The following is a 21053-nucleotide window of genomic DNA, read 5'->3' on the forward strand; positions in this document are numbered from 1 at the left end:
TTTGGAGGAGAAAGAGGAAAGGTCACTCAGTTGTCTGCGCTTCTGGAAGACAACGGTATGTTCCTGTCCTAAGGTATTTCCTTTGGTCCTAAGGTATTTCCTTTGGCTATGTTTTTCTACCTGTATTAGGTGACAGTGGAGGCACAAATCTCTTGGCACAGGCCACACAGGGAGAAGTAACTCCTTGTCACCACAGCATATCTGTTTTTTTTTTGAATGGCTTTTCACATCCACAGCCTTGCACAACACAAACATTTCTAACAAACCCAGTTGTTCATTTCTTACCTTTAGTCAAAGTTCTGTCCTCCTCACGTGCTGCAGCTGCCTTTCTCATGTAGCAGTGGAGTTTGCAGCTTTAGAAATGGTGGTGGGCTGCAGGAGCATCTCTCCCCCTCCCAGTGGCCAAACCACTTGCTTCCCCTTCCCTGCTCCCTTTTATACCCCTCTGCAGCCCACCAGCCTCCCAGGTGTGAGACTGCCATGGTGAGTGCTTATTCTTTAACCCTTCCCCCTCCATATGTTAGGAGGAACCTGGCCTGCTGCAAACCGTACAAACTTAGCTAGAAAACCAGGTCTTTTAAGGGACTCATCAAACAGATCTTAGGTTTTTGAAAGGTAATTTGATGGAGTCCTTTCACAGAGCTGACCTGAACCCTATTAAATCATTAAACGTGCAGCTCAGGCTGGGCATACTGTACAGCTCTTGCTTTCGGTTTCTTTCTGAAATCCTAAAATGTGTAACAGTTTACTCTTTCATTGCTCATACAGCTCCTAGACTTAAATTTTCATTCATGTCGTTTCCTGTTGATTCATGTAAATAGTGGCATTATGTGGAGTGGAAAAATGAATCAATCTGGGCGGTCCCCGTAATAGATGATCTGTTTTGTAATTTGTGCAAAGGAACTTCTCCAAGGAAACGATTTATTTTATTCCAAACACTTTGTTGCCTAACTCTTAGCGGCACAATATTCTGTCTGTAGCTCATCTCAAAATTGTTTCAACTCGCAGCCCGGTCCCCACATCCTTTGTTTGTTCAGAGTTTCGTGGGAGGCTCCACCCTTACTTCCAGCTGGTAACCCAGTAACCCGCAGCTCCATTTCCCTAGTTTTTCCTCACCCACTCGGCAGCGCTTGCTTTTTCATTGGCCACCAGCGTTGCGAGCAGCGATCGCCTGCACCGATCGCCTGCACGTGGTGGCGTTTGTGCAGGCAGTGGCAGTCCGGGACTTCTGTCAGCCTTCTGCCTGCTGTGAGGCACAGCATGATCGTGGGGACCGTCCTGTTCCAGTCCAGCAGCTATGGCAAAGAGGGCAAGCTGCTCTGCTGCCTTGGCGATGAAACCTCTGAGCCCGGTGTGTCGAGTTTCACAGGTAGGATGCGTAGGGATGTTACGCTGTGCCAGCCCTTTCCTGCAGTACTCTGTGTGCTTAAAGGAGGACGTGGGGCCTTTCAAGTCTGTGTCTTGGAGTACAAGACTGGGCGTAGGCAGGACTGGGGTTGCCTGCTTTTATCCAGGTTTGAGGATTATTTGAAATGCTCTGCTTTTATGAGCAGTTACAGAGTCGGTATTTCAGGAAAAAAAAAGAGACTACCAGCACCTGATGTGGTTCTGAAGTTGAAGATTTAGCATTTACTAGACTCACCCTGCTCTTGAGCTGAAGAGATGGGTAACAGTAGCCTCAGTGGCAGAGGGTGGGAGACAAAAACGCCTCTTACGTGTTGGCTGAATAGGAAAAGCATTCGTGTCTGGAGAGAAGTAATTTGTATTGTGGGAATAAAGAAAAGGAAGGAGGTGGGTGAAGCATAACATCCTTGCTTGATCATGCATTTCTTATTTTGCACTAAATGATGATGTAAGTTTCCAATTGTCTAGGAAATGAAAGTGGTCACGTATGATTTATGGTTAGGCTTCCAAAGGAGCTAGTACAGAACAGAACTTCCAGCTCATTTCCTCACTCGGTGTGAATAGAGCTTACAGACTATTTGGTTTGAACGGCATCATTTGTGATATGCTTTGCTTAGCTTAGTTTCCTCATTGAGGTCTATGCGATTATCATATTTAACTCACCTTTCTTATCCTTGCATATTGGATGGTATAGATCCCACGCTGTATGGAGCAGCATAGGTTATTTCTTAGTAGTAACCTGCAATAGGTCCTTCTGTATCCCGGGAAATACCCCTTTAGTTGATACTGGTTTATCTTACTGCTACTTGGGCAGCCGAATCACTCTAAAAATGGGAGTTTGGGAAGTTAGTGAGACATAAGCTCTTAAAAGCGGTTGATTTTTAGGTAATGTGATTTCTAGGTAAGCACTGTAGCGAAGTGACTGAAGCTCCCCCTCATCAAACACTAACTTCTGCAGGCTTTTTCTGTACATGATGTGGGTGTTGAGAACACATACCAACCTCCCTGGCATTCCCAAGGAAGTGGTGGAAGTCCCACATCTGCTTTGAATCCTGGCTGGCAGTCCAGCACAGCACCACAAATGGTTTCACGTGGGCAGAGCTGCTTGGCACTGAGCAGCAGGTGCCATTTCTGCTGGTTTTGCCTTGGCTGAAGTGCCTGGTGCTGTGCTGGCCGGGGGATTTGCTGCAGCAGCTCAGGAGCAGAGCTGATGTGGGGCCTGCCGCTGAGTACACAGCTAAATACGTAGCTCTGTGCTTCTGCTTAGAGGGGGGCTGGATGCTCAGTTCCTGAGCTGCTGTGGCTCAAAAAAGAAAAACTATACATTGGGTACACAATAAAGCAAATGCGTATATTTTTGTTTAAGGCCTTTGCCTTTTCAGCAGATGTATAATTGAAAGTAGGAAGTTATTCAAACACTATTCAGGTATTCTGGTGCTGAAAGGTCAGGATATTTTTTTGGAAACACTGCCTGCTTTGGTGTTTGCTGCTTATGGCTAGCAGAGACGTAACTCAGCTATACTGGACAGCAGACTTGCCGAGTGACAGCTTAAGGCACTGAACCCCTCTCTCTTTCTAACACAAGTCATTGTAAGCATATAAAGAATATCTTATTTAATTAACATATGTTTGTACTCTGTAAGGAGAGCAGGATTTAGGAACCACTGTTCTTTTCTCTTACCATTTCATCTGTTCCTGATGCTCAATAACTGCATATGCACACACCCAGCTCTAAAAAAAATGCAGCAGTATGCTGGCAGCCATGCTGTGTGTAGGTAGCAGGGCAGGCACTGGCATTTCCTCTCTTCTCCATGAGAGCACTGGTTGTCCTAGACTCTTTGTATGATAGGTTAGTATGTTGTAAAACTAGTTGCAGCTGATAGCTAGCAACAAGAAGCGTATCCAAATACCACATCTGCAGAGACTGAAATTAAAGAAGCAATATTTTGGTAGCTTAGTCTCTGGTCACTTCTGTTCTTGGTAGGAGAACCTTGATAGGTGCTACTTTGGCAAGGTTGGGAGGCAAGAGTTCAGTAATTGCACAATGAGGGGGTTATGCCAGCAGTATAACCCCGAGTGATTACCAGAAATGCAGTCAAAAGCCACTTAGCTATGTGTTTAAGAACAAGCCAGAACAAACCTCAGCCATTTCCTTTTTCACGTACATATAATATAGTTTAAAAAAATTGAACATGGACTCTGGGACTAGTTTTCCTGGCTTGAGCTCTGTCACATGCACAGATTTGGCCTGTGTCTGCCTATTGCTTGGCATAGGCCTCTTCCTGTTTTGTGTCTCACCGACTTCCCAGTTTTCCTCTCCTGCATTGCATTTGGGCTCTTTGTTCTCTTACGGTGCCTTACGGACTAGTTCTTGCTCACAAATGTAGATCTCATGAGAATGTGTCTGTGTGTAGGGGGTGTAGTTGCATGCACGCGTTCTCCCGTAGTGGTCTGCTTAAAAACATCCTGCGCCTGACTTCCCAGACCTGCAGAAATGGGCCAAGCCTGTTTATAATATTGTTTCAAACCCAAGTTCAACAAGAGGCTTTGGGGCAGGAATGTATGTCAGTTGTGCCTTCAGAGGAGGTACTTATTACTTCGTTACCCTTTCATGTTTTTGTCCCCTTGAGCACCCCACATGTATGAAACTACATCTTTGCTCTTCCTTGTGTCCTAACATTGAAATTTAATGAGCTACATGTTCCTGGAAAACCCCACTATGAATTAGAAAGCCAATGATGGTCTTGACACTCATTTTTTTAACCACAGCATGACCAGGAAGTGTTCAGATACTTTTGCTTTTTACTTTAGTTCTTTACAAAACCTTGTACATTTGGATTAGTTTTCATCATCACAGGAACTTTTTTTTACTTTTGTCTATAAAACATGCTCAAGACTAATTCTTCTTCCCACTCCCTTCTACTGACAAGCATGCATCCATTTTAATTTGAAACAGAAAAACAGAATTGCCTTGGCATTCAGGAACACTGCTGCTAAATCATCCTCACTACTTTCTGCCCTGTCTGCTTTGCACCTTTTTATTTGCATAGTCTTGAAATGTATCGCAAATCATTGTCATTTCTACTCATACTGAATCAGTTACTATTGTATATTATGTGTCATAACTCAGGCTGTCTTACCTCTATTTCTAATGTTGCTTTCAAATCCAAGCCACAGAAACAGTAAAGATGAAAAACACATTTCAGTCTTGAAAAGGATTCTTTCACATCGAAAAAACACATTTAATTTCTCCTCCATTGTTCTGTTGGTAACTACCTAAAAGCTTTCAAATAGATGTGTATGTACGTAAAAGTAATAAATATTTAGTATAAACATTCTGTACACAGCTTGTTTACTATCTATGAAGTTAATCATCTTCTCTAATCATCTTCTCTAGTCTCCTTTTAGCACTAACCTCAAGAGCCAGCAAAGTGGAGACTGAAAACTCTGATCTAAGACGTGCACGCGTTGTGTTCCCTTTCCATAAAAGGCTTATTGTGCAGTAGGAGCTTTGCCCTGCTGCACACTGGGTTTTGATTTACTTATAGTTGCACACAAAGTAATTTCCTCTTCTGTTCTTTCTTCAGAGGCCCTGCACCGCCCCTACGGTTGTGATGTTGAACCCCAGGCACTGAACGAAGCCATCAGGTGGAGCTCCAAGGAGAACCTGCTCGGCGCCACTGAGAGCGATCCCAACCTCTTTGTTGCACTTTATGATTTTGTAGCAAGCGGTGACAACACGCTCAGTATCACCAAAGGTAGGGCTCAGAATCACATGGCAGCCACTAGGCTGTAAACTTAGCAAGAGAAAATAGGAAACAGAATTCCTCTTCTGTCGTTCCATTTAACAGAACGAGTGCAGCTAGGGAAGGTTACTCGGAACTGATGGGTTACAAGCATGCTCCCTCTCTCACTTGTGTTGGAGCGACACCTGCTGGGCAGTTCTCCTCTACAGATAAAATGCCAAACAATCGTATAATACCAAACAATCCATCCCAGCTACATCCAGGCTCCCCAGATCACTAGCCACGTGAGACACCTATTTTGGGAAAACCTTTACATTATTGGCAAAAACAGAATTCAGCACTTTCAGCTGGAGCAAAATCAAGAATTAAGAATGGCATAAGGATTTTCTGTTTCCATTCCGTATGTACATAAGAATATGCCCCGCTGCACAACTGTTAAAAAATAAAAGGCAATTTTTTGTATCTATATTTATCTATAATATAAATAATATAAATTATTTATTAAATTCCACTAAGATGCACACAAACCTCATCTCTCAAAAAAAAAAAATCTTTCTAGTCCAGATGTGTGGGAAGCTTTTTGAGTTGATCATTCACCCTGTAGCACTAATTTAGGAACAGTGCATAAGGAGTTCTGTCTGAAACTATACATCATAAATCCTTTATATGTAGCAATTTAGTTACAAAATCACTGCTGCGGATTTTTATTTGTTAGCTACAAACCCAGGCTTAGAGAGGTGTTCCCTGTCAGCTGACTTGATGAGACCCAGTAGATTGTATTGTGCTTGTTCTGCTTTTTTCCTTGTGCTCATAGGTGAGAAGTTGCGAGTCCTGGGTTACAACCAGAACGGTGAATGGAGCGAGGTACGTTCGAAGAATGGGCAGGGCTGGGTACCAAGCAACTACATCACACCAGTGAACAGCCTGGAAAAGCATTCATGGTACCATGGGCCGGTGTCACGCAGTGCAGCAGAGTATCTGCTGAGCAGCCTCATCAACGGCAGCTTCCTGGTTCGTGAAAGCGAGAGCAGCCCCGGGCAGCTATCCATCTCGCTCAGGTACGAGGGACGTGTTTACCACTACAGGATCAATACCACCTCAGATGGAAAGGTAAGGATTTCTGGACAATGCTGTGAGGGAAGGAAATAATATTAAGAGGTGGTACAGAATCTCAAGTTGCAGGCTGTTAGTTAAAGGACGAGTGTGTGTGAGAAAGGCCCACTGGCTCATTAGTATAAAAAAAGAACATTTTATGCCAAGAGGTTGGTTATAACACTCAACACCACTTTGAAGGAGTGTAAACTGCACTTTTCTGGCTGAAATAGTAGCTGGGGAGCAAAGCGGTTGTGTTCTTGTTTTAACGTGGTGATACCTTTCCACTGGTGGTCTTAGAACAAGCAGAGCTTTGGTGAGTCAGCAGTTTTAACCCTGCTCAAATGGCAGTATTTTGTGCTGAGAGATGTAGAAACCAGACTTAGGTGTGGTTACAAGAATTTTGGTTTCTAGTCCTGTAATGCACAAAGCAGGAGTCAGCACTGCTCTAGCCTCCCTTATATCTCTTTTCCTGCTGCAAGTTAAAGTCCCATGGAGGAATATTCATTTGCCCAAGCAAACTGAGAACAAGTATTCTAAAATGTGGTTCTCTTACTTCGTTTTTAACCTGTCAGAATGTCTTTACTGTACCTGTTTTCCGGTGTTACTGAAAGTTCTCAGCTGCCTTCAACTAAGTAGATTCCTGGACCTTTCTCACCAGGTTTATGTGACAGCAGAGAGCCGTTTCAGCACCCTAGCAGAGCTAGTGCACCATCACTCAACAGTAGCTGATGGCCTGGTGACAACTTTGCATTACCCAGCACCTAAGTGCAATAAGCCCACTGTCTATGGAGTGTCCCCCATCCACGACAAGTGGGAGATGGAGCGGACTGATATCACCATGAAGCACAAACTTGGGGGCGGGCAGTATGGCGAGGTGTACGTTGGTGTCTGGAAGAGATACAATCTCACAGTTGCTGTGAAGACATTAAAGGTGAGTTTTCAGATTGTTGTGCACTGTTCATTTAGTCACCTCTTATGATAAGTATAAGGAAATTGTCACATTCTCAATTATACCACCTAATGATACGAATATATGAAAACGGAGTGTACTGGTCTGCATAAATTCCATACTTGAGAGTAGCTCAAGCTAAGTTAGCTTTTCAAACTAGCAGCAATGCATGTGGCTTAGAAACAATTTGGAATTTGGTCCAGCAGGCCATGCAGTTCCTGCAGGTGCTAATTCAGATCTGTAGAAATTGTTACCCACATGTCCCCTTCCCTTCCCAGCTCTTCTGAGGAGCTGTGGAAGCTGTAAGTAATGAAAGGTGTTGGAAGCATGTTCTACGTCTCCCTTACTTCTGGAAAAAAATCAGCACCTCCATTTATATTAATTTTCAGAGTCTTCTGTTTGTTTGAACATCACCTTTGTTGAATGTTAACCTTCCAGGTACCCCCTAAGTAAGGGAGATTGCAAGCTTAATCTTCATAGCTAGACAGGTGAACTAATTCGGTGACTCAGAGTCATCCCATCCCCTCACTAGCCACAGCTGCTTTGGTAGTCCCAGTGGCTACCTGCTTGGTAGAGCCTAACACTTTCTGGGTACTGCAGATCTGTTACTTGGCCATGCTGCAGGCCAGCTTTTCAGGGCTGTTATAGACCCTTTTTTGCTTTGGCAAAAGGTAAAACAGCAAAACAGAGACAAGAATTATTTATATTCAGTTAAAATATGTAGTGTTAAGCAGACCTCGGTCATGAAGATTAACCGTCCCTTCTCTGTTCATCTAGGAAGATACCATGGAGGTGGAAGAGTTCTTGAAAGAAGCTGCTGTGATGAAGGAAATCAAGCACCCAAATCTAGTGCAGTTACTAGGTTAGTGAAATACCTTGGTCTTTCTATTCTTACTCAAACTTTTGCCAAAATGAAATCCCTCTTCTTTAAAAGGATGGGCAGATTTTTTGTATTTATATAACTTTTTGGATGAGGTCAGGTTATGAGGTGATATTTTTGATAGCTTACTCCTTTGTGCAGTATTGAGACACCAATTTTAAATTTATCATCAAATATGGTCACCTAGATTAGTAGGCAGCTTTGCTGCTGATGCATGACTGTGCATTATATAAAGTTCGCAGTATCGGTCTCCTGTCAGATTGTACCCTTGCGTTTAGCCATTCTCCAGGATTCAGGTATCAGTGAAGTTAGATTTTTTTTTCTACTTAGTTAACTAAGATTTATAAAATTACTTTCCATTAGTTATTTTTCTGATAGACCAGAATGAGAAAACTCAAAGTTAAAAAAAATACGATGGAAATACAACAAATACTGTTCTTTGTAATTCTCAACTCAGAGACATTTATAGAAAAAGCTGCAGTGAGTAGAAGCAATCAATCTGTAACTGAGCAGAAGACAGCCAGATCACTACTGCTGCAAGGGACCATCGTGTTATCACCAAATAAGTACATGAGATCAAGGCAGTGGAGACGCAAGTCAGATCAAACAGCACGAGTGGAAGAAAGCTGCAAGCTTTTCAGCTTGGCTGTGCCCTGTTTATCTCACCGGCACGTGCATGATACCATGATCACTAATACATAGCCTGCATAGCTGTTAATTCTACATGTACAAAGATTCTTAAGGGGACACATTAAACCTTCACTAGTGTTTGGTTCCGTCTGGACTTTGGCTGCTTTCAGGAGCAAAGCTGTTAAGCCAAGCCTAGGATAAAAGGAGAAATGTGAAGAATGTGAAGGATTTTAATAATGTCACCTATTCTGTGCCCATTTAAAAAAAAAATGGACACAGACGAAGTGTCTGCCTAGCCCTGTCTGGTTCCAGCAGACACTAAAAAGATTGCTCATCAGAGATGCAGTTTTGCTCTTTCTGATACGCAGTGTAGTCATGTTTTACTACTGAATGTGGATAACAGTATCAGCAGGAGCCCAGCAGTGCTGCAGTGGGAGTTCACAGATTTGACATGAGTATCCTGTTGCCCTCCTCCTCCACTAATACATACTTTGTACATGATTGCAATGACTGTAGCAAGGAGTCATCTGAGGAATGTGTGAGAATGCTGCTTCAGGAGCAGGTCCCACCGTGCTGATGGCTTACCCAGCTAGCACACATGGGAGTGCTTCACATTCCTCTGTAGTGACATTTCAGTCTGGAAATCTGGCCAGTTGACAGGTACCCACTGCCACTTGGCCACTCTTTAGCTTTAAGAAAGAGGAGGGGGGAAGAAAAGCAAATCATAGGTCTTCAAAATAACTCCTATTTCATTCTGTAACCCTCCAAACAACAGTGTGTAGTAATATTCTATATATATATGGTATCCATCCTTTATATACAGCATATAAGAATAGTGGTGCTTTAACGGATGCGCTTCTCACTATCCAGAAAGTAGATGAACAGATAAATAGATAGAAGCACTGAATTTTAAGTTGAGCTGCATTGATCCAGGTCTTGTAGATGAAAGTCTTCAATTTCCAGAGAAACACTCATTGGTACAAAATGCAATGAATGGGTATACCATCGGGACCACCGATAAGCTAGAGAAGCACTGGCAGCTTCATTCACATGCCCGTCTCCTCACTGCTAGGTGTGTGTACCCTGGAGCCACCCTTTTACATTGTGACAGAATACATGCCGTATGGGAACCTACTAGACTATTTACGGGAATGCAACCGGGAGGAAGTGAGTGCTGTTGTGTTACTCTATATGGCCACTCAGATCTCCTCTGCTATGGAGTACCTGGAGAAGAAGAACTTCATTCACAGGTGGGTGAAAACACATCGAGCTGGTACAATCTCTGATTGTAATGGTGGACAGGCCACCACTGTGATGGCCTCAGAATTCTTGCTTTTGGGGAGATTTTTTCCAGAGTTAGGTTGCACAGTAGGTCACGTGTTGGCTGTTTTGGTTTTAATGCTGTCTTGCAGTACCTCCTCCCCATGGCTTTCAATCTAGTGTGCATGTGCCTAATGGCTGTGAAAGTTGGTGGTGTCCTGTTGTGATGAGCTCCTGATCTCATCCTGCTCTTCAGAAACATAAACCTCTCATTGTAGCAGCCATCATTACTGGAAAGTTACTGGAAAGTTACTGGAAAGAGCCCTAATCCCAGCTTACTGCTCCTAGGAATATGTCTGCTCAGTGTCTGACACTGTTTAGAACAGAGCTCGTGTTGTCTTTACCTGCTGTATAAAGGGAGTGCTTCCTGCTGCAGGAGCAGGGGGCAGGCTGTGCTAGTACAGGACTGTATTCAAACCCCCTGCTCTTGCTCCAGTAAAGCAGTGTGCCTCTTTTATTTACACAGGGACTTGGCAGCACGGAACTGCTTAGTTGGAGAAAATCATGTGGTGAAGGTGGCCGACTTTGGCTTAAGTCGACTTATGACTGGAGATACGTATACAGCTCATGCTGGAGCCAAGTTCCCAATCAAGTGGACTGCTCCCGAGAGCTTGGCCTATAACACCTTCTCAATCAAATCAGATGTGTGGGGTAAGAAAACAACTTCAGTGTTTCGTTTTTTTTTTTTTTCTTTGCTAGCCTGAAGAGTAAATTGTGTTCTGGCTTGGGCAAAAACGTGTGGGGAGGTGCACACCAGGCCACAGCTACACAAATCAATAGGGTTTTTAGTGTGCGATGCTTTCACCTAGGCTGACCTGAAGTATCTGCATCAAAGAGATTCTGCCTCAAACTGCAGTAAAGGCCACAATATAACAAGCAACATAGGAAGTGGGCAGTCTTATGACCAGGAATTTTGTTTTCCTCCTTTTGCAGCCTTTGGGGTGCTGTTATGGGAAATTGCTACCTATGGGATGTCACCGTACCCAGGCATTGACCTCTCTCAGGTGTATGATCTGCTGGAAAAGGGCTATCGGATGGAACAACCAGAGGGGTGCCCTCCAAAGGTTTACGAATTGATGAGGGCATGTGAGTATCGTCTTCCAGTTCAGGAAACAAAGCCTGGGAGGGATGGGTGAAATCTGTGGTTAACTCTAAATCCTTGCTTCTTACGTGCCATTTTGTTAGCTAATGTGGAAAAGTCCCTGTCACCTGACACGTACCTGGTCACTGATGTAAAATGAGTTTGGCCTCTAAGGAACAAGAGCTCTCAAAAACTGTCATCTCTGATTACAGCTGGTTAGTGTATTGTGGCAAATTGTACCGTCCTTTTGTGAGCAGGACTCTTACTATGGAATCACCAAAAAAGAAAGCAATTTAGTTCTCTGCAAACATAACACCTCTGCAAGAGACAAGTAGCTGACATGGTTGCACAGAATACATCCTCCAAGTGTGTTGCTTAGTACTTGCCATGAAAAGCTCTCTAATGCTGCATAACAAATTTAAACTCCATTAATAAAGGAATAAAAAATTATCTCCTACCTGCTACAGGCATTGAGACTTACTCTGTGCTCTCACACTGCAGGTTGGAAGTGGAACCCACCTGACAGACCTTCCTTTGCTGAGACCCACCAGGCCTTTGAAACCATGTTCCACGACTCGAGCATCTCGGAGGGTGAGAGCTCTGTTGCTTGGTTTCTGAAACGGTAGAAGAATTTTTCCCCGGAGTGCTCTTATGCACAGGCTCTTAAGGCTCTTCTGCTCACTCTGGAGGCTGCAATGAGGCTTCATCCCTTACTTCGTTTTTTTATCCTTAAGTCTGTCAATACATGCACAAATACTGAATAAAATCTAGACGCTCAATGTAGAGACAGCATAGTAATTAATTTGAGCAGCCAGATAACAGAGTTCATTTAAGGAATATTGTCTCCACTATTAGAGGAAGCCTCTTGTTTCCCAGACTGGAGAGAGAGGAATAGTGAGTGAGAGAAAAAGGTGCATGCATATCAGAGTCTATTTCTGACTGCAGAAATTAGGTCATGCAGTAGTATTCTACCAGCTTTCATTTAAAAAAAAAAAAATCTGCCTTAACCTCTGCATTTTCTACCTAGCTACTTTTAGCAGTGAATCTGCAATGCAACTTTCAAATCTAGTCAAGTAGGAGAGAAATACTGGTGAGAAGCGTGTTAGTAGGCAGCAGACAAGCACAACTGTCTTAACATCTCAAATTTGAAATTAAATGTGAAGCCCATCCATCCACTTCCTCACTACTGAAAAAACACACAAGGGGAAATTCTACCAGGGAGGATCTATAACAAGCACATCAAGTGGCCTACACAAATAATAACCTGGAGGTGGCCAGGAGGTTTTTTTGGTTGTTGTTCATTTTTAAATCACATACCTTGTGTTGATATTGGGAAGGAAACATGCAGTCTTCACTTCTAATAAGCAGGTGCAGTGCTTTGCTTCTGACAAAGCAGCTTAGGTCCAGATGCAGAGAGGACTCAACTTTGAGGGGATCAACACGAGGCACCTTAATTAGAAACAGAGGTAAATGTATCCAGCGTGAGCTTTAGCTCTTGGGCAACCTAAACCCAGCACAGAGCTTGTACAGCTCCTACCACCATTTCTGGCTGAATTTATAAAGATGTAAATGAGTTTGAAGTCATTATGTAAAACATCACTTACCCTAAACGCCTCTGGACTGGAAGAAGTTTATAAACTTCTTCCTCTCTCAGCCATGTATCTCTTCTTGCTGCTCTGGGTCTGCAGTAAAGACCCTTATTTGCTTTTCCTCCTCTACTGCTGGTCTTTGTTCCAACAATTCTGCTTGCTTTTTTCCCCTTGCAGAGGTAGCAGAGGAGCTCGGAAGAACGGCCTCCTCCTCATCCATAGTTCCTTACTTGCCCCGGTTGCCCATGCTTCCCTCCAAGACTAGAACACTGAAGAAACAGGCAGAGAACAAGGAGAACATTGAAGGAACACAAGATACCCTGGAGCATTCAGCTTCCAGCTCAGCACCAGGTATGAGCACAAGGACAGTTGCACTGAGGCCACAGGGAGTAGACTTGCTCCTGTTGGGAAGTACCCAACAGAACAGAACATCCACCAGCTGGAGCTCTGCAACCCCGTGTCCTGGCTTGTCAGATTTCACATTCCAGTCAAGATACGATCAAGTGCGTTGGCTTTTTTCAGTTTGTAGCAGGACTTACTGTGGTACTGTGGCAGGAGAGGCAGGGCTGGACACCCCATGGCTGCATTTACTCTTCCTGGATTAGAGAGGTGGAGAGGTCAGAACGGTGGAAAATTTGCTGAGAGACAAGATGACTCATGGGGAGGCAATCAGCATGGCTTTATTCTTTGGTAGCACAGAATGATACAGCACAGAGGGGGAGCTCTTGGTCACAGTACAGGTGTCACTTCTCATTCTGGAGAAGGCAGAGACTACTCTTCAGAGTTAAGATGAGCCCACATCTGTACAGGCGTAATTCAGACTTCTCTGTTCTGCTCTCAGGTTGTGGAGCAAAGAACCAAAACTCGAACCAGCATATTGCAGGCTGGTGTCTTGAGTACCTGCGTCATTAGGGCTGTTTGCCAGCCCACTCCTTTACAAGTAAATAGAAAATGCTGCAGCTTTTTCAGTGGCTTTCTGGTAAAGCCCATTGTATTTTTTTTCTTCTAAGTTTGGTTTTGCTGTATTTTTAAGATGACAGCTTCCAAACTAAACTTGACAACGCAACAAGAGATTCTCTTTTATACTTGCAGTATTTAGGAAAGAGAAAAAACTACAGGAAGTGGGTAGGAAACTGGGGAGAAAGAGCAAATTCACTTTCTCCTGACATCTCTGCTAAGTAGCCACCCCAGTGCAGACAACAGACAAATCATGCAAGCAGAAGGGAACAAATAAAATCAAAAGCAGATCAGCCTTGCACAAAAATAAAAGTGCTAACTTCCTCTTGCAGTCTGTCTCTGCAGATCCCGGGCAACTCAGTATGCCAGGCCTTTACAGCCCACTGCAGGACAGGGGGGTGGAAATGGAATTAGATTTTGAAGAGTCACGCTTGTTTCTTCTGCCTAGGTTTTATCAGAAGCACACAGCCAACAAGTGGGTCTCCCGCACTGCCTCGCAAGCAGAGGGACAAGTCACCCAGCAGCCTGCTGGAGGATGCCAAAGAGACCACTTTCACCAGGGACAGAAAAGGTGGCTTCTTTAGCTCCTTTATGAAGAAGAGGAATGCTCCCACACCTCCCAAGCGCAGCAGTTCCTTCCGGGAGATGGAGAATCAGCCCCACAAGAAATACGAGCTAACGGGTAACTTCTCAGCTGTTGCTTCCTTGCAGCATGTGGATGGGTTCGCTTTTGCTCCCACGCAGCAGGACACGAGCCTGGCACCACCCAAGTGCTACGGTGGGGGCTTTGTGCAGAGGACCTTCTACAATGACGACGGCACTGGTACCAACAGTGGTGGGGGCATAAGCACTGGTGGTGGGTGGTCAGGCATCACAGGTTTCTTTACACCACGGTTGATTAAAAAGACACTGGGTTTACGACCAGGAAAACCTACCGGCAGTGAAGAAACTTCAAAGCCTTTTCCAAGGTCAAACTCCACATCTTCTATGTCCTCAGGGCTTCCAGAGCAGGATAGGATGGCAATGACCCTTCCCAGAAATTCCCAGAGGTCAAAAATCCAGCTGGAACGGACAGTGTCCACCTCCTCTCAGCCTGATGAGAGCATGGGGAGGGCCAATGACCTGCTTCCCAAAAAGCTGGAAGAAGGCCCTGCTTTGACCAGAGAGAGACCAAAAGCAAAACTCTTGCCAAGGGGTGCCACAGCTCTCCCCTTCCGAACCCCCTCTGGTTTGGAAGAAAAGGAGAGTCCAGGGCTAGCAGCAGCTCCTAAGAGCAAAGAAAAAAACAGTGGCCCACGGCAAGGGGCCCCTGAAGATGGTGAGAGACCGGGGTGGTCCTCTCCAGTCAAGGCTGCAGCAATACTTCCAACCACTCATAACCACAAAGTGCCAGTCCTAATCTCACCCACTCTAAAACACACTCCAGCAGATGTGCAGCTCATTGGCACAGACTCTCAGGGTAATAAATTTAAGCTCTTATCTGAGCATCAGGTCACTTCTTCTGGCGACAGGGACCGGCCCAGACGGGTAAAACCAAAGTGTGCTCCACCTCCACCACCAGTGATGAGGCTCCTCCAACAGCCAGCTGCTTGCGCAGATGCAGCAGAAGAGCTGAGCAACGGGGCAGGAGCGCAGCACGGACTGGAATCAAGCGAAGGGAGTAAGAAGGCAGCAGCAGCACCTGTTGGTGGAAAATCTGGGAGGCCTGTGATGCCTCCACCTCAAGTGCCTCTGTCATCGTCTTCCACCTCCCCGGTGAAAATGGCCAACGGCACGGCTGGCGCAAAAGTAGCGCTCAGAAAGACCAAACAGGCGGCCGAGAAAATCCCAGCAGACAAAATCAGCAAGGAAGCCCTGCTGGAGTGTGCAGACCTCCTCTCGAGTGCCATCGCTGAGCCAACACCAAACAGCCAGCTGGTGGACACAGGGCATCAGCTGTTGGATTACTGCTCAGGCTACGTGGACTGCATCCCACATACACGCAACAAATTTGCCTTCCGGGAAGCCGTGAGCAAACTGGAACTCAGCCTGCAGGAACTGCAGGTGTCCTCAGCAGCTGCTAGTGTCCCTGGGGCAAACCCCGTCCTTAATAACTTATTGTCGTGTGTCCAAGAAATCAGCGATGTGGTGCAAAGGTAGCTACTGTCAGTCTGGGTAAGAGACATACACATGGGGAGGGGGGGACTTTTTTCTGTACTGATGCTTTCAAAAGGAAAGACTGATACTTGAGTATGTGAAGTACCTCAGATCACTGAGTTCTCCTCACGTTTACAGGTTCATCTCAGAAAATGGGGATGGAGAGGGTAGATTAAAGCTGTAAGGGGCAGAACAGCAGGTGTTTGTCCCTACCTAGTCAGTCTGGTCTGCTTGGTATGGCGAGGAAAGGAAGATCCTGGTTCCTCCCTTGGAGGGGCAGGAGAACCGACAGCAGGTTCTCTCTGGGAAGGACAGTTTGGGGCTGGTGGCTGGAGTACTGGAGTGGCTGCAGGATCCACCCTGTCTGCACTACCGCGTGCTGCGGCCCCCGACACCGCACGGAAAGGCGCAGGGGTGCTGGTGGTGCCAGGGGCCAAGCAGCTCTGTGGGAGGGTGCGTGCGGCGGGGGAGCGGTCTGATGCACTGACAGTATTCAGAGCTGCTGGAGGTGGATGCACTAGCCCCGGTGGCGTACTTCTGCAGTGCTGTTTGCTGCTGTAACGAGAACTGCAAAATTAGTTAATATATGAAACTATCCCTGTTCCCTCCTGTCCACCTCATCACCATGTTTGTGTCTTTGTTGTAGCTGAACGGCAGGAGTGCTGGGCAGACTTACCACTGGAGTTACCCCCACCCCACCTTCACTCAGTTGATTCCTATTTCTAGTGGTCTAGCATGGGTGCCGCTTGATAGTCGTGTGTGAGTAGTTTGGGGTTCTTGCACAACTTGCCAGTGTTGTTATTGGGACAGGGTGGGTTGGTTGTTGTTTTTTTTTAAGCTTTAAATTGTTTTTAACTCGTTACCAGGTTGACACCCCAGTTTAGTTTCAGTGCCTCGAGGCCCCATGGTAGGTGAGGCAAAGCCTCTGCCCCAGCAGCCCCTGGCTGGTCTCCGCTGTCCTCCAGCAGTCAGCGCTGTGCAGCCAGAGGCAGAAGGAGCAGCGGGCCTGCCTGCCACCCCACACCTCCTGCGTAGCACAGCCACCTCACCCTGATTTCTGGGGTTGGTGCTTCCTGTTGCTTACCGGGCCTACAGGCTTCCACCTTCCCTGGGCATGGAGGTGACTAGGTGTGTCAACATGTGAGTCACGGCCATCTTTTAAAATTGATTTATGTATTTTAAAGACTGGACCAGGATCTCATGCTGTAGAGTGGGAACACGCACATAAACCGTGCACTCTGCCTAAAACGTGACGGAAGGTGTTACCGCTCCACTGGGTTATGGTCCCTGATGCTCGATGCCTACTGACAATCCCAGAATGAAAGCAATCGTGTGCTTGGTTGGCTTCCCTGCTCCTGGCACTGGCTGTGGACTGCTGGGGGCCTCAAAGCTGGCTGTGTGTGCACAGCTCCCTGAGATGTGAGTGTACTGGCAAGTAGGAGGACCTCAGCTAGTTGTTGGTTTAAGAGGACGCAAACAGGCCCGATACCTGTCTCCAGTACCCATTACCCTGCATGCTGCTGCTCACTTCACACTATTGGTGATGATAGAGGATCTGGCTTGCTTTGCACCTTAAATCTTTTATTTTTTTTGCTAAAATGCTTTTTTTAACTTGTTCTTAAAGTGTGACTGTGCTGCTTTTAGTTTGAGCATTTAGAGTTGAGCTGGGGCCCAGGTGTGACCGTGGACAGTTGGCACTCCAGTTCTGTCTAGAAGCGATGCCCTATTGGTGCTCGGAAGTAGGCTGGGCCGTCTCGGCCCACATCCCTGTTTGTTTTTCATGGAGCATGGTGAGACAGTGGCCTGAAAAGCCTTCAGCAAGGTGCTGGTGTCTGAGAATCCTCATTCTATTTCTGGTCTGTGGTAAACAAAGGTGTGTGGCACGACGCATGAATGCACACCAGTGGAGCAGAATGCGAGGTAAAATGGACCATGTGAGCTGCACTGTCAGAGTGAGTGAAATGATGGGAAAAAAACAACAACAACAAAAAAAAACACAAAACAAAACCCTCTACCCTAAGTGACAGGCATTAAAGTGAATCAGTTGTTCCTGCAGGTCAGTGAGCTGGTACCCAAGTGGCAACAAAGGAAAGTACAGTGTGGGTTAGTCCGCCTGACTCGGAGGTACCAGCCTACCTGACGAAGCCAGCCGTCTCCTCCTGCAGTAGGGTTTTCAGCTTGTCCAGGATCTCCTCTGGTCCTTATGCTCCAGCCGCATGTCAGCAGGGCAGGGGGAGGCTGCGCCGGGCTTCTTCCACCGTGACACTCAGCAGTAAGGCAGAGTACCAAACCGTTATCTTGCAGACTTTACTGAGGGCTTTTGTGGTTTACCTTATCTCTTTCAGTCATCTTTACTGAACCTGGGCATCACTGCGCACCAAACTAACTGCCTTTGGAAAGGTCACCTGCAAAGGGAAGAAGTCTGACGGTGTTGCTTCATGTTGCCTTTTAAACAATGACGGAAGGCAGGTCGTGTTTGCCTTGGCAGACAATCGGGTGGTTTCATCATTGTACTACTTCCCAGCCTAGTACAGACTGAAACTGAAGTGGTTGCTCTCAGGGGAAAGGTATTTTAACCAGAAAATGTAAGAATATTAGTCCAGTTCTGATCAATGTTTTGAAAGAAGCTCTTTTTTTTTTTTTTTGAATACCAGTCTTCCAGAACAACTCCAGCAAAAGTGATAAAACAGCAAACAATCCTTGGAATTTCTAGTTACTAGAACAGATCTTTCAAGCTTTCTTATCTTTTTTAAGCAACTACTTGTGCCCTGGCAGAGGACTGGTTCCCCTCCCCTGGTTATCCATGCTTTCTCTCCAGATGCTGCCTGGTTTCTGACCCCCACCCCCCCCAAGGTGGTAGTAGTGGGACAGGGCCGAGGCTGTGTTGCTACTACAAGCCAAAGAAGCTGCCTGCTTTTAGAGACTCCCAGACTGCTTGAGGCTGGCAGGGACCTCTGGGGCCCATCTGCTCCAACCCCTGCTCAGGCCACCTGGAGCAGGCTGTCCAGGACTGCGGCCAGGCGGCTTCTGAAGCTCCCCAGGGACTCCTCAGCCACTTGGAGCAGCACAGAAGCCCATCCAGTTCTGATCCCTTCAGTGGAGGTAAAACACCTAACAGCAGAACTGGGGGGATTTGCTGGTCATCACTCCTACAGGGAGCATTTTCTTTGCTGTAGCTGATTGTCAGTCACATCAGATAGGTGGATGGTGGCAGAGGTACTGCTGACTTGACACTAATTTTATTTTCTCCTAAATAAGAGACTGCAGACTTGCCTCTACCTCCACTGTCTCTCCTACCCAATCTTGTTTTATTCCCAAATGAGAATTTCCCCTTGCCCTCCGGAAGGACAGCAAAAGGACACTACCTGGAAAAGTGTGGTTATATTGTAGCTCACATTCAGTCGTTCTTCTTTCCACACTGTTGCAGGTCCTTTTCCCTCTGCTAGATTTGACTTTGTGTTCAGCCTCAAAGCTCCACTGTAGCAGCTTCTGTGTTTGCCGTGGCACACTGTGTGTAAAGCACCGGAGGGACGGTGAAGCCCTGTTACTGCTCCAGCACAGAGCACCTCTTGCTCCGCTGTTTATGGAAAAGGCAAAAGCTCCTGTTGCATTTCCTTTCTTCACCACTGTGAGAAGGGCTTGTGTGGTAAAGATGCAATCGCAGCCAGGCTCTCTAATTAACTTGCACTAGTATGGACTAGAATTTAAAGTAGTCTTCTTTGCAGCAGGGGATGGGATCACGTAGGGCCTGGAAATGGCAAGCACAAAGCATGCGCTCGTGGGAGCAAGCTGCCATGGGGCACTTCCCCTTCCTAGCTCCTGGGGAATTGGCTGACTCAGAGGTGCGGTTCTCCCCCTGCACTGCACCTGAAAAGCGAGCACCTGGCTGGCAGCACTTCGGGTTAATTGTGCTGTTCAGTAGTGCTGGCAGGGGTGAAGCTGAATTAAGAGCTTTGAGCTTGGGACTGCATCAAACTCGGCAGCTGGGAAAGCAGAGCTGAACGCAGTAGCATCACTGGCACAGAACGAGGTGGAGAAGGTGGGGGCGCCTGCCTGTTCCTGTCCTCCTCCCGCACGACACTTCTGAACACTGCTTTGTGTCAGCGTGACCCAAACAGCTGCACGTTGGCATCCCATTTGGGGGTGCTTACCCTGGAGTTTTATGGCACACTGCTCTCTGTGGGCAGCAGGAACAAAACCCCTCAGCATGGGGCAAGACCTATTCCAAATCTGCTGTTAGCAGAGCAGGCCCTCCCCACCAGGCAGAAGGTGCATGAGCAGCTCGACGGGCTGGGCTGGGCTGGGGGCCTCTGCGCTCAGAGGAAACCTGAGGCTGGTGTCCGTGCTGCATACCCAAGGCAGGTCCCCCAGGCAGCTCGGCCTTCCGCTCATCAGTGCTCCTGGGCAGCAGCAGCTGGGACAAACACTAACATGTTGAGAAACTGTTTTCTGCAGATGTAACAGACCACTGCCTTCTCCTTTAAAACACTCGGGTCCAGGCCTGCTGCTCACCAGGAGCTGCCAGAAACTGAGGGGCAGCAGCTGCAGCGTGCTCAGAAGCCTCCCGCATCAGCACGAGCAGCACCATGCAGCAGCTTGTGCACATGGGTGTTTTGCATGGGTGGGCACCGGGGTGCACTCTGGTTGCCTGCAGCGTGGAACAAAGCCTTTAGCCTGTTCCCTGGTGGTAGGAAGTAACAGGTTAGGGGGCACCCGGACTTAGCTGCAGTGTCTAGAAAATGAGAAATGTCTGTACCAAAGGAGGTCACGCTTCCAAATCTCTCCGTTGTGCACAGGGGGGTAGAGCCCGCTCAGCTTGGCATGCTGTTTGTGTCAGTAGTGAACTCACTGAGGGCAGGAATGGATTAAAATGAAACACATTAATCACCAATCACTCTACCAGTGTTGTCAACTGTTTTTGTTTTTAATTGTTATTGTAATATATTTTGGTTGTTTTTCTAATTTAATTCTCTCACTATCGTCTGACTGTGAACTGCGAACAGTGTTAAACTTGATGTAAATAAGGCCCTTTGAAGGGCCTCTTTGCCTGTCGTTCCACAAAGTTTTGCCAATTTGCATTTTGTTTTAAATAAAGGTTGCAATATTTTATTGGCAAAAAAACCCACTTGACTAGATGTTGCTTTATTTTTTTAAAAGAATATTTGAACCTGCACACTGGTAGCCTGAAGGCTGTTATTTGGGGTAGAAAAGACAAGCTGACTGCAAACCTGTTAGAAAGGGAAGTCATTTAATTCTGCCAGGTTGC

At 46.3% G+C, this 21053-nt stretch overlaps 1 protein-coding gene and 2 long non-coding RNA genes across 14 annotated transcripts in view; 1 reads left to right on the forward strand and 2 right to left on the reverse strand.

The window, feature by feature from the left end:
* The window catches only part of ABL2 (ABL proto-oncogene 2, non-receptor tyrosine kinase), a 46722-nt gene extending 25814 nt beyond the window's left edge, over nucleotides 1–20908 (forward strand). The window contains exons 2-12 of one of the 4 annotated variants that reach the window (XM_035333968.1): nucleotides 4992–5162; nucleotides 5965–6260; nucleotides 6904–7176; nucleotides 7972–8056; nucleotides 9777–9954; nucleotides 10491–10675; nucleotides 10958–11110; nucleotides 11607–11696; nucleotides 12872–13045; nucleotides 14100–15805; nucleotides 19215–20908. In XM_035333968.1, the coding sequence (XP_035189859.1) occupies nucleotides 4992–5162; nucleotides 5965–6260; nucleotides 6904–7176; nucleotides 7972–8056; nucleotides 9777–9954; nucleotides 10491–10675; nucleotides 10958–11110; nucleotides 11607–11696; nucleotides 12872–13045; nucleotides 14100–15790 (3296 nt within the window). In that variant the 3' untranslated portion in view covers nucleotides 15791–15805; nucleotides 19215–20908. Of the gene's footprint in view, nucleotides 1–1224; nucleotides 1370–4991; nucleotides 5163–5964; nucleotides 6261–6903; nucleotides 7177–7971; nucleotides 8057–9776; nucleotides 9955–10490; nucleotides 10676–10957; nucleotides 11111–11606; nucleotides 11697–12871; nucleotides 13046–14099 lie in introns of those variants that run through there. The other 3 variants (XM_035333970.1, XM_035333969.1, XM_035333967.1) reach the window with 3 other exon arrangements.
* LOC118171131 lies at nucleotides 6141–6975 on the reverse strand. The gene is made up of 3 exons (XR_004753059.1): nucleotides 6834–6975; nucleotides 6523–6658; nucleotides 6141–6280 (listed from the first exon to the last, which is right to left on the reverse strand). It is a non-coding gene; the product is annotated as an uncharacterized LOC118171131 (long non-coding RNA).
* On the reverse strand, nucleotides 6998–12877 carry LOC118171130. Of its 9 annotated transcripts, none has more exons than XR_004753055.1 (5): nucleotides 12423–12877; nucleotides 11564–11719; nucleotides 9290–9393; nucleotides 8832–8896; nucleotides 6998–7133 (listed from the first exon to the last, which is right to left on the reverse strand). It is a non-coding gene; the product is annotated as an uncharacterized LOC118171130 (long non-coding RNA). The 9 variants fall into 9 exon arrangements; XR_004753054.1 differs by having other exon boundaries at nucleotides 7025–7159; XR_004753057.1 differs by lacking the exon at nucleotides 9290–9393.
* Nucleotides 20909–21053: the final 145 nt, after the last annotated feature.

This window comes from Oxyura jamaicensis, chromosome 8, assembly GCF_011077185.1.
Source record: "Oxyura jamaicensis isolate SHBP4307 breed ruddy duck chromosome 8, BPBGC_Ojam_1.0, whole genome shotgun sequence".
Taxonomy (NCBI): Eukaryota; Metazoa; Chordata; class Aves; order Anseriformes; family Anatidae; genus Oxyura; species Oxyura jamaicensis.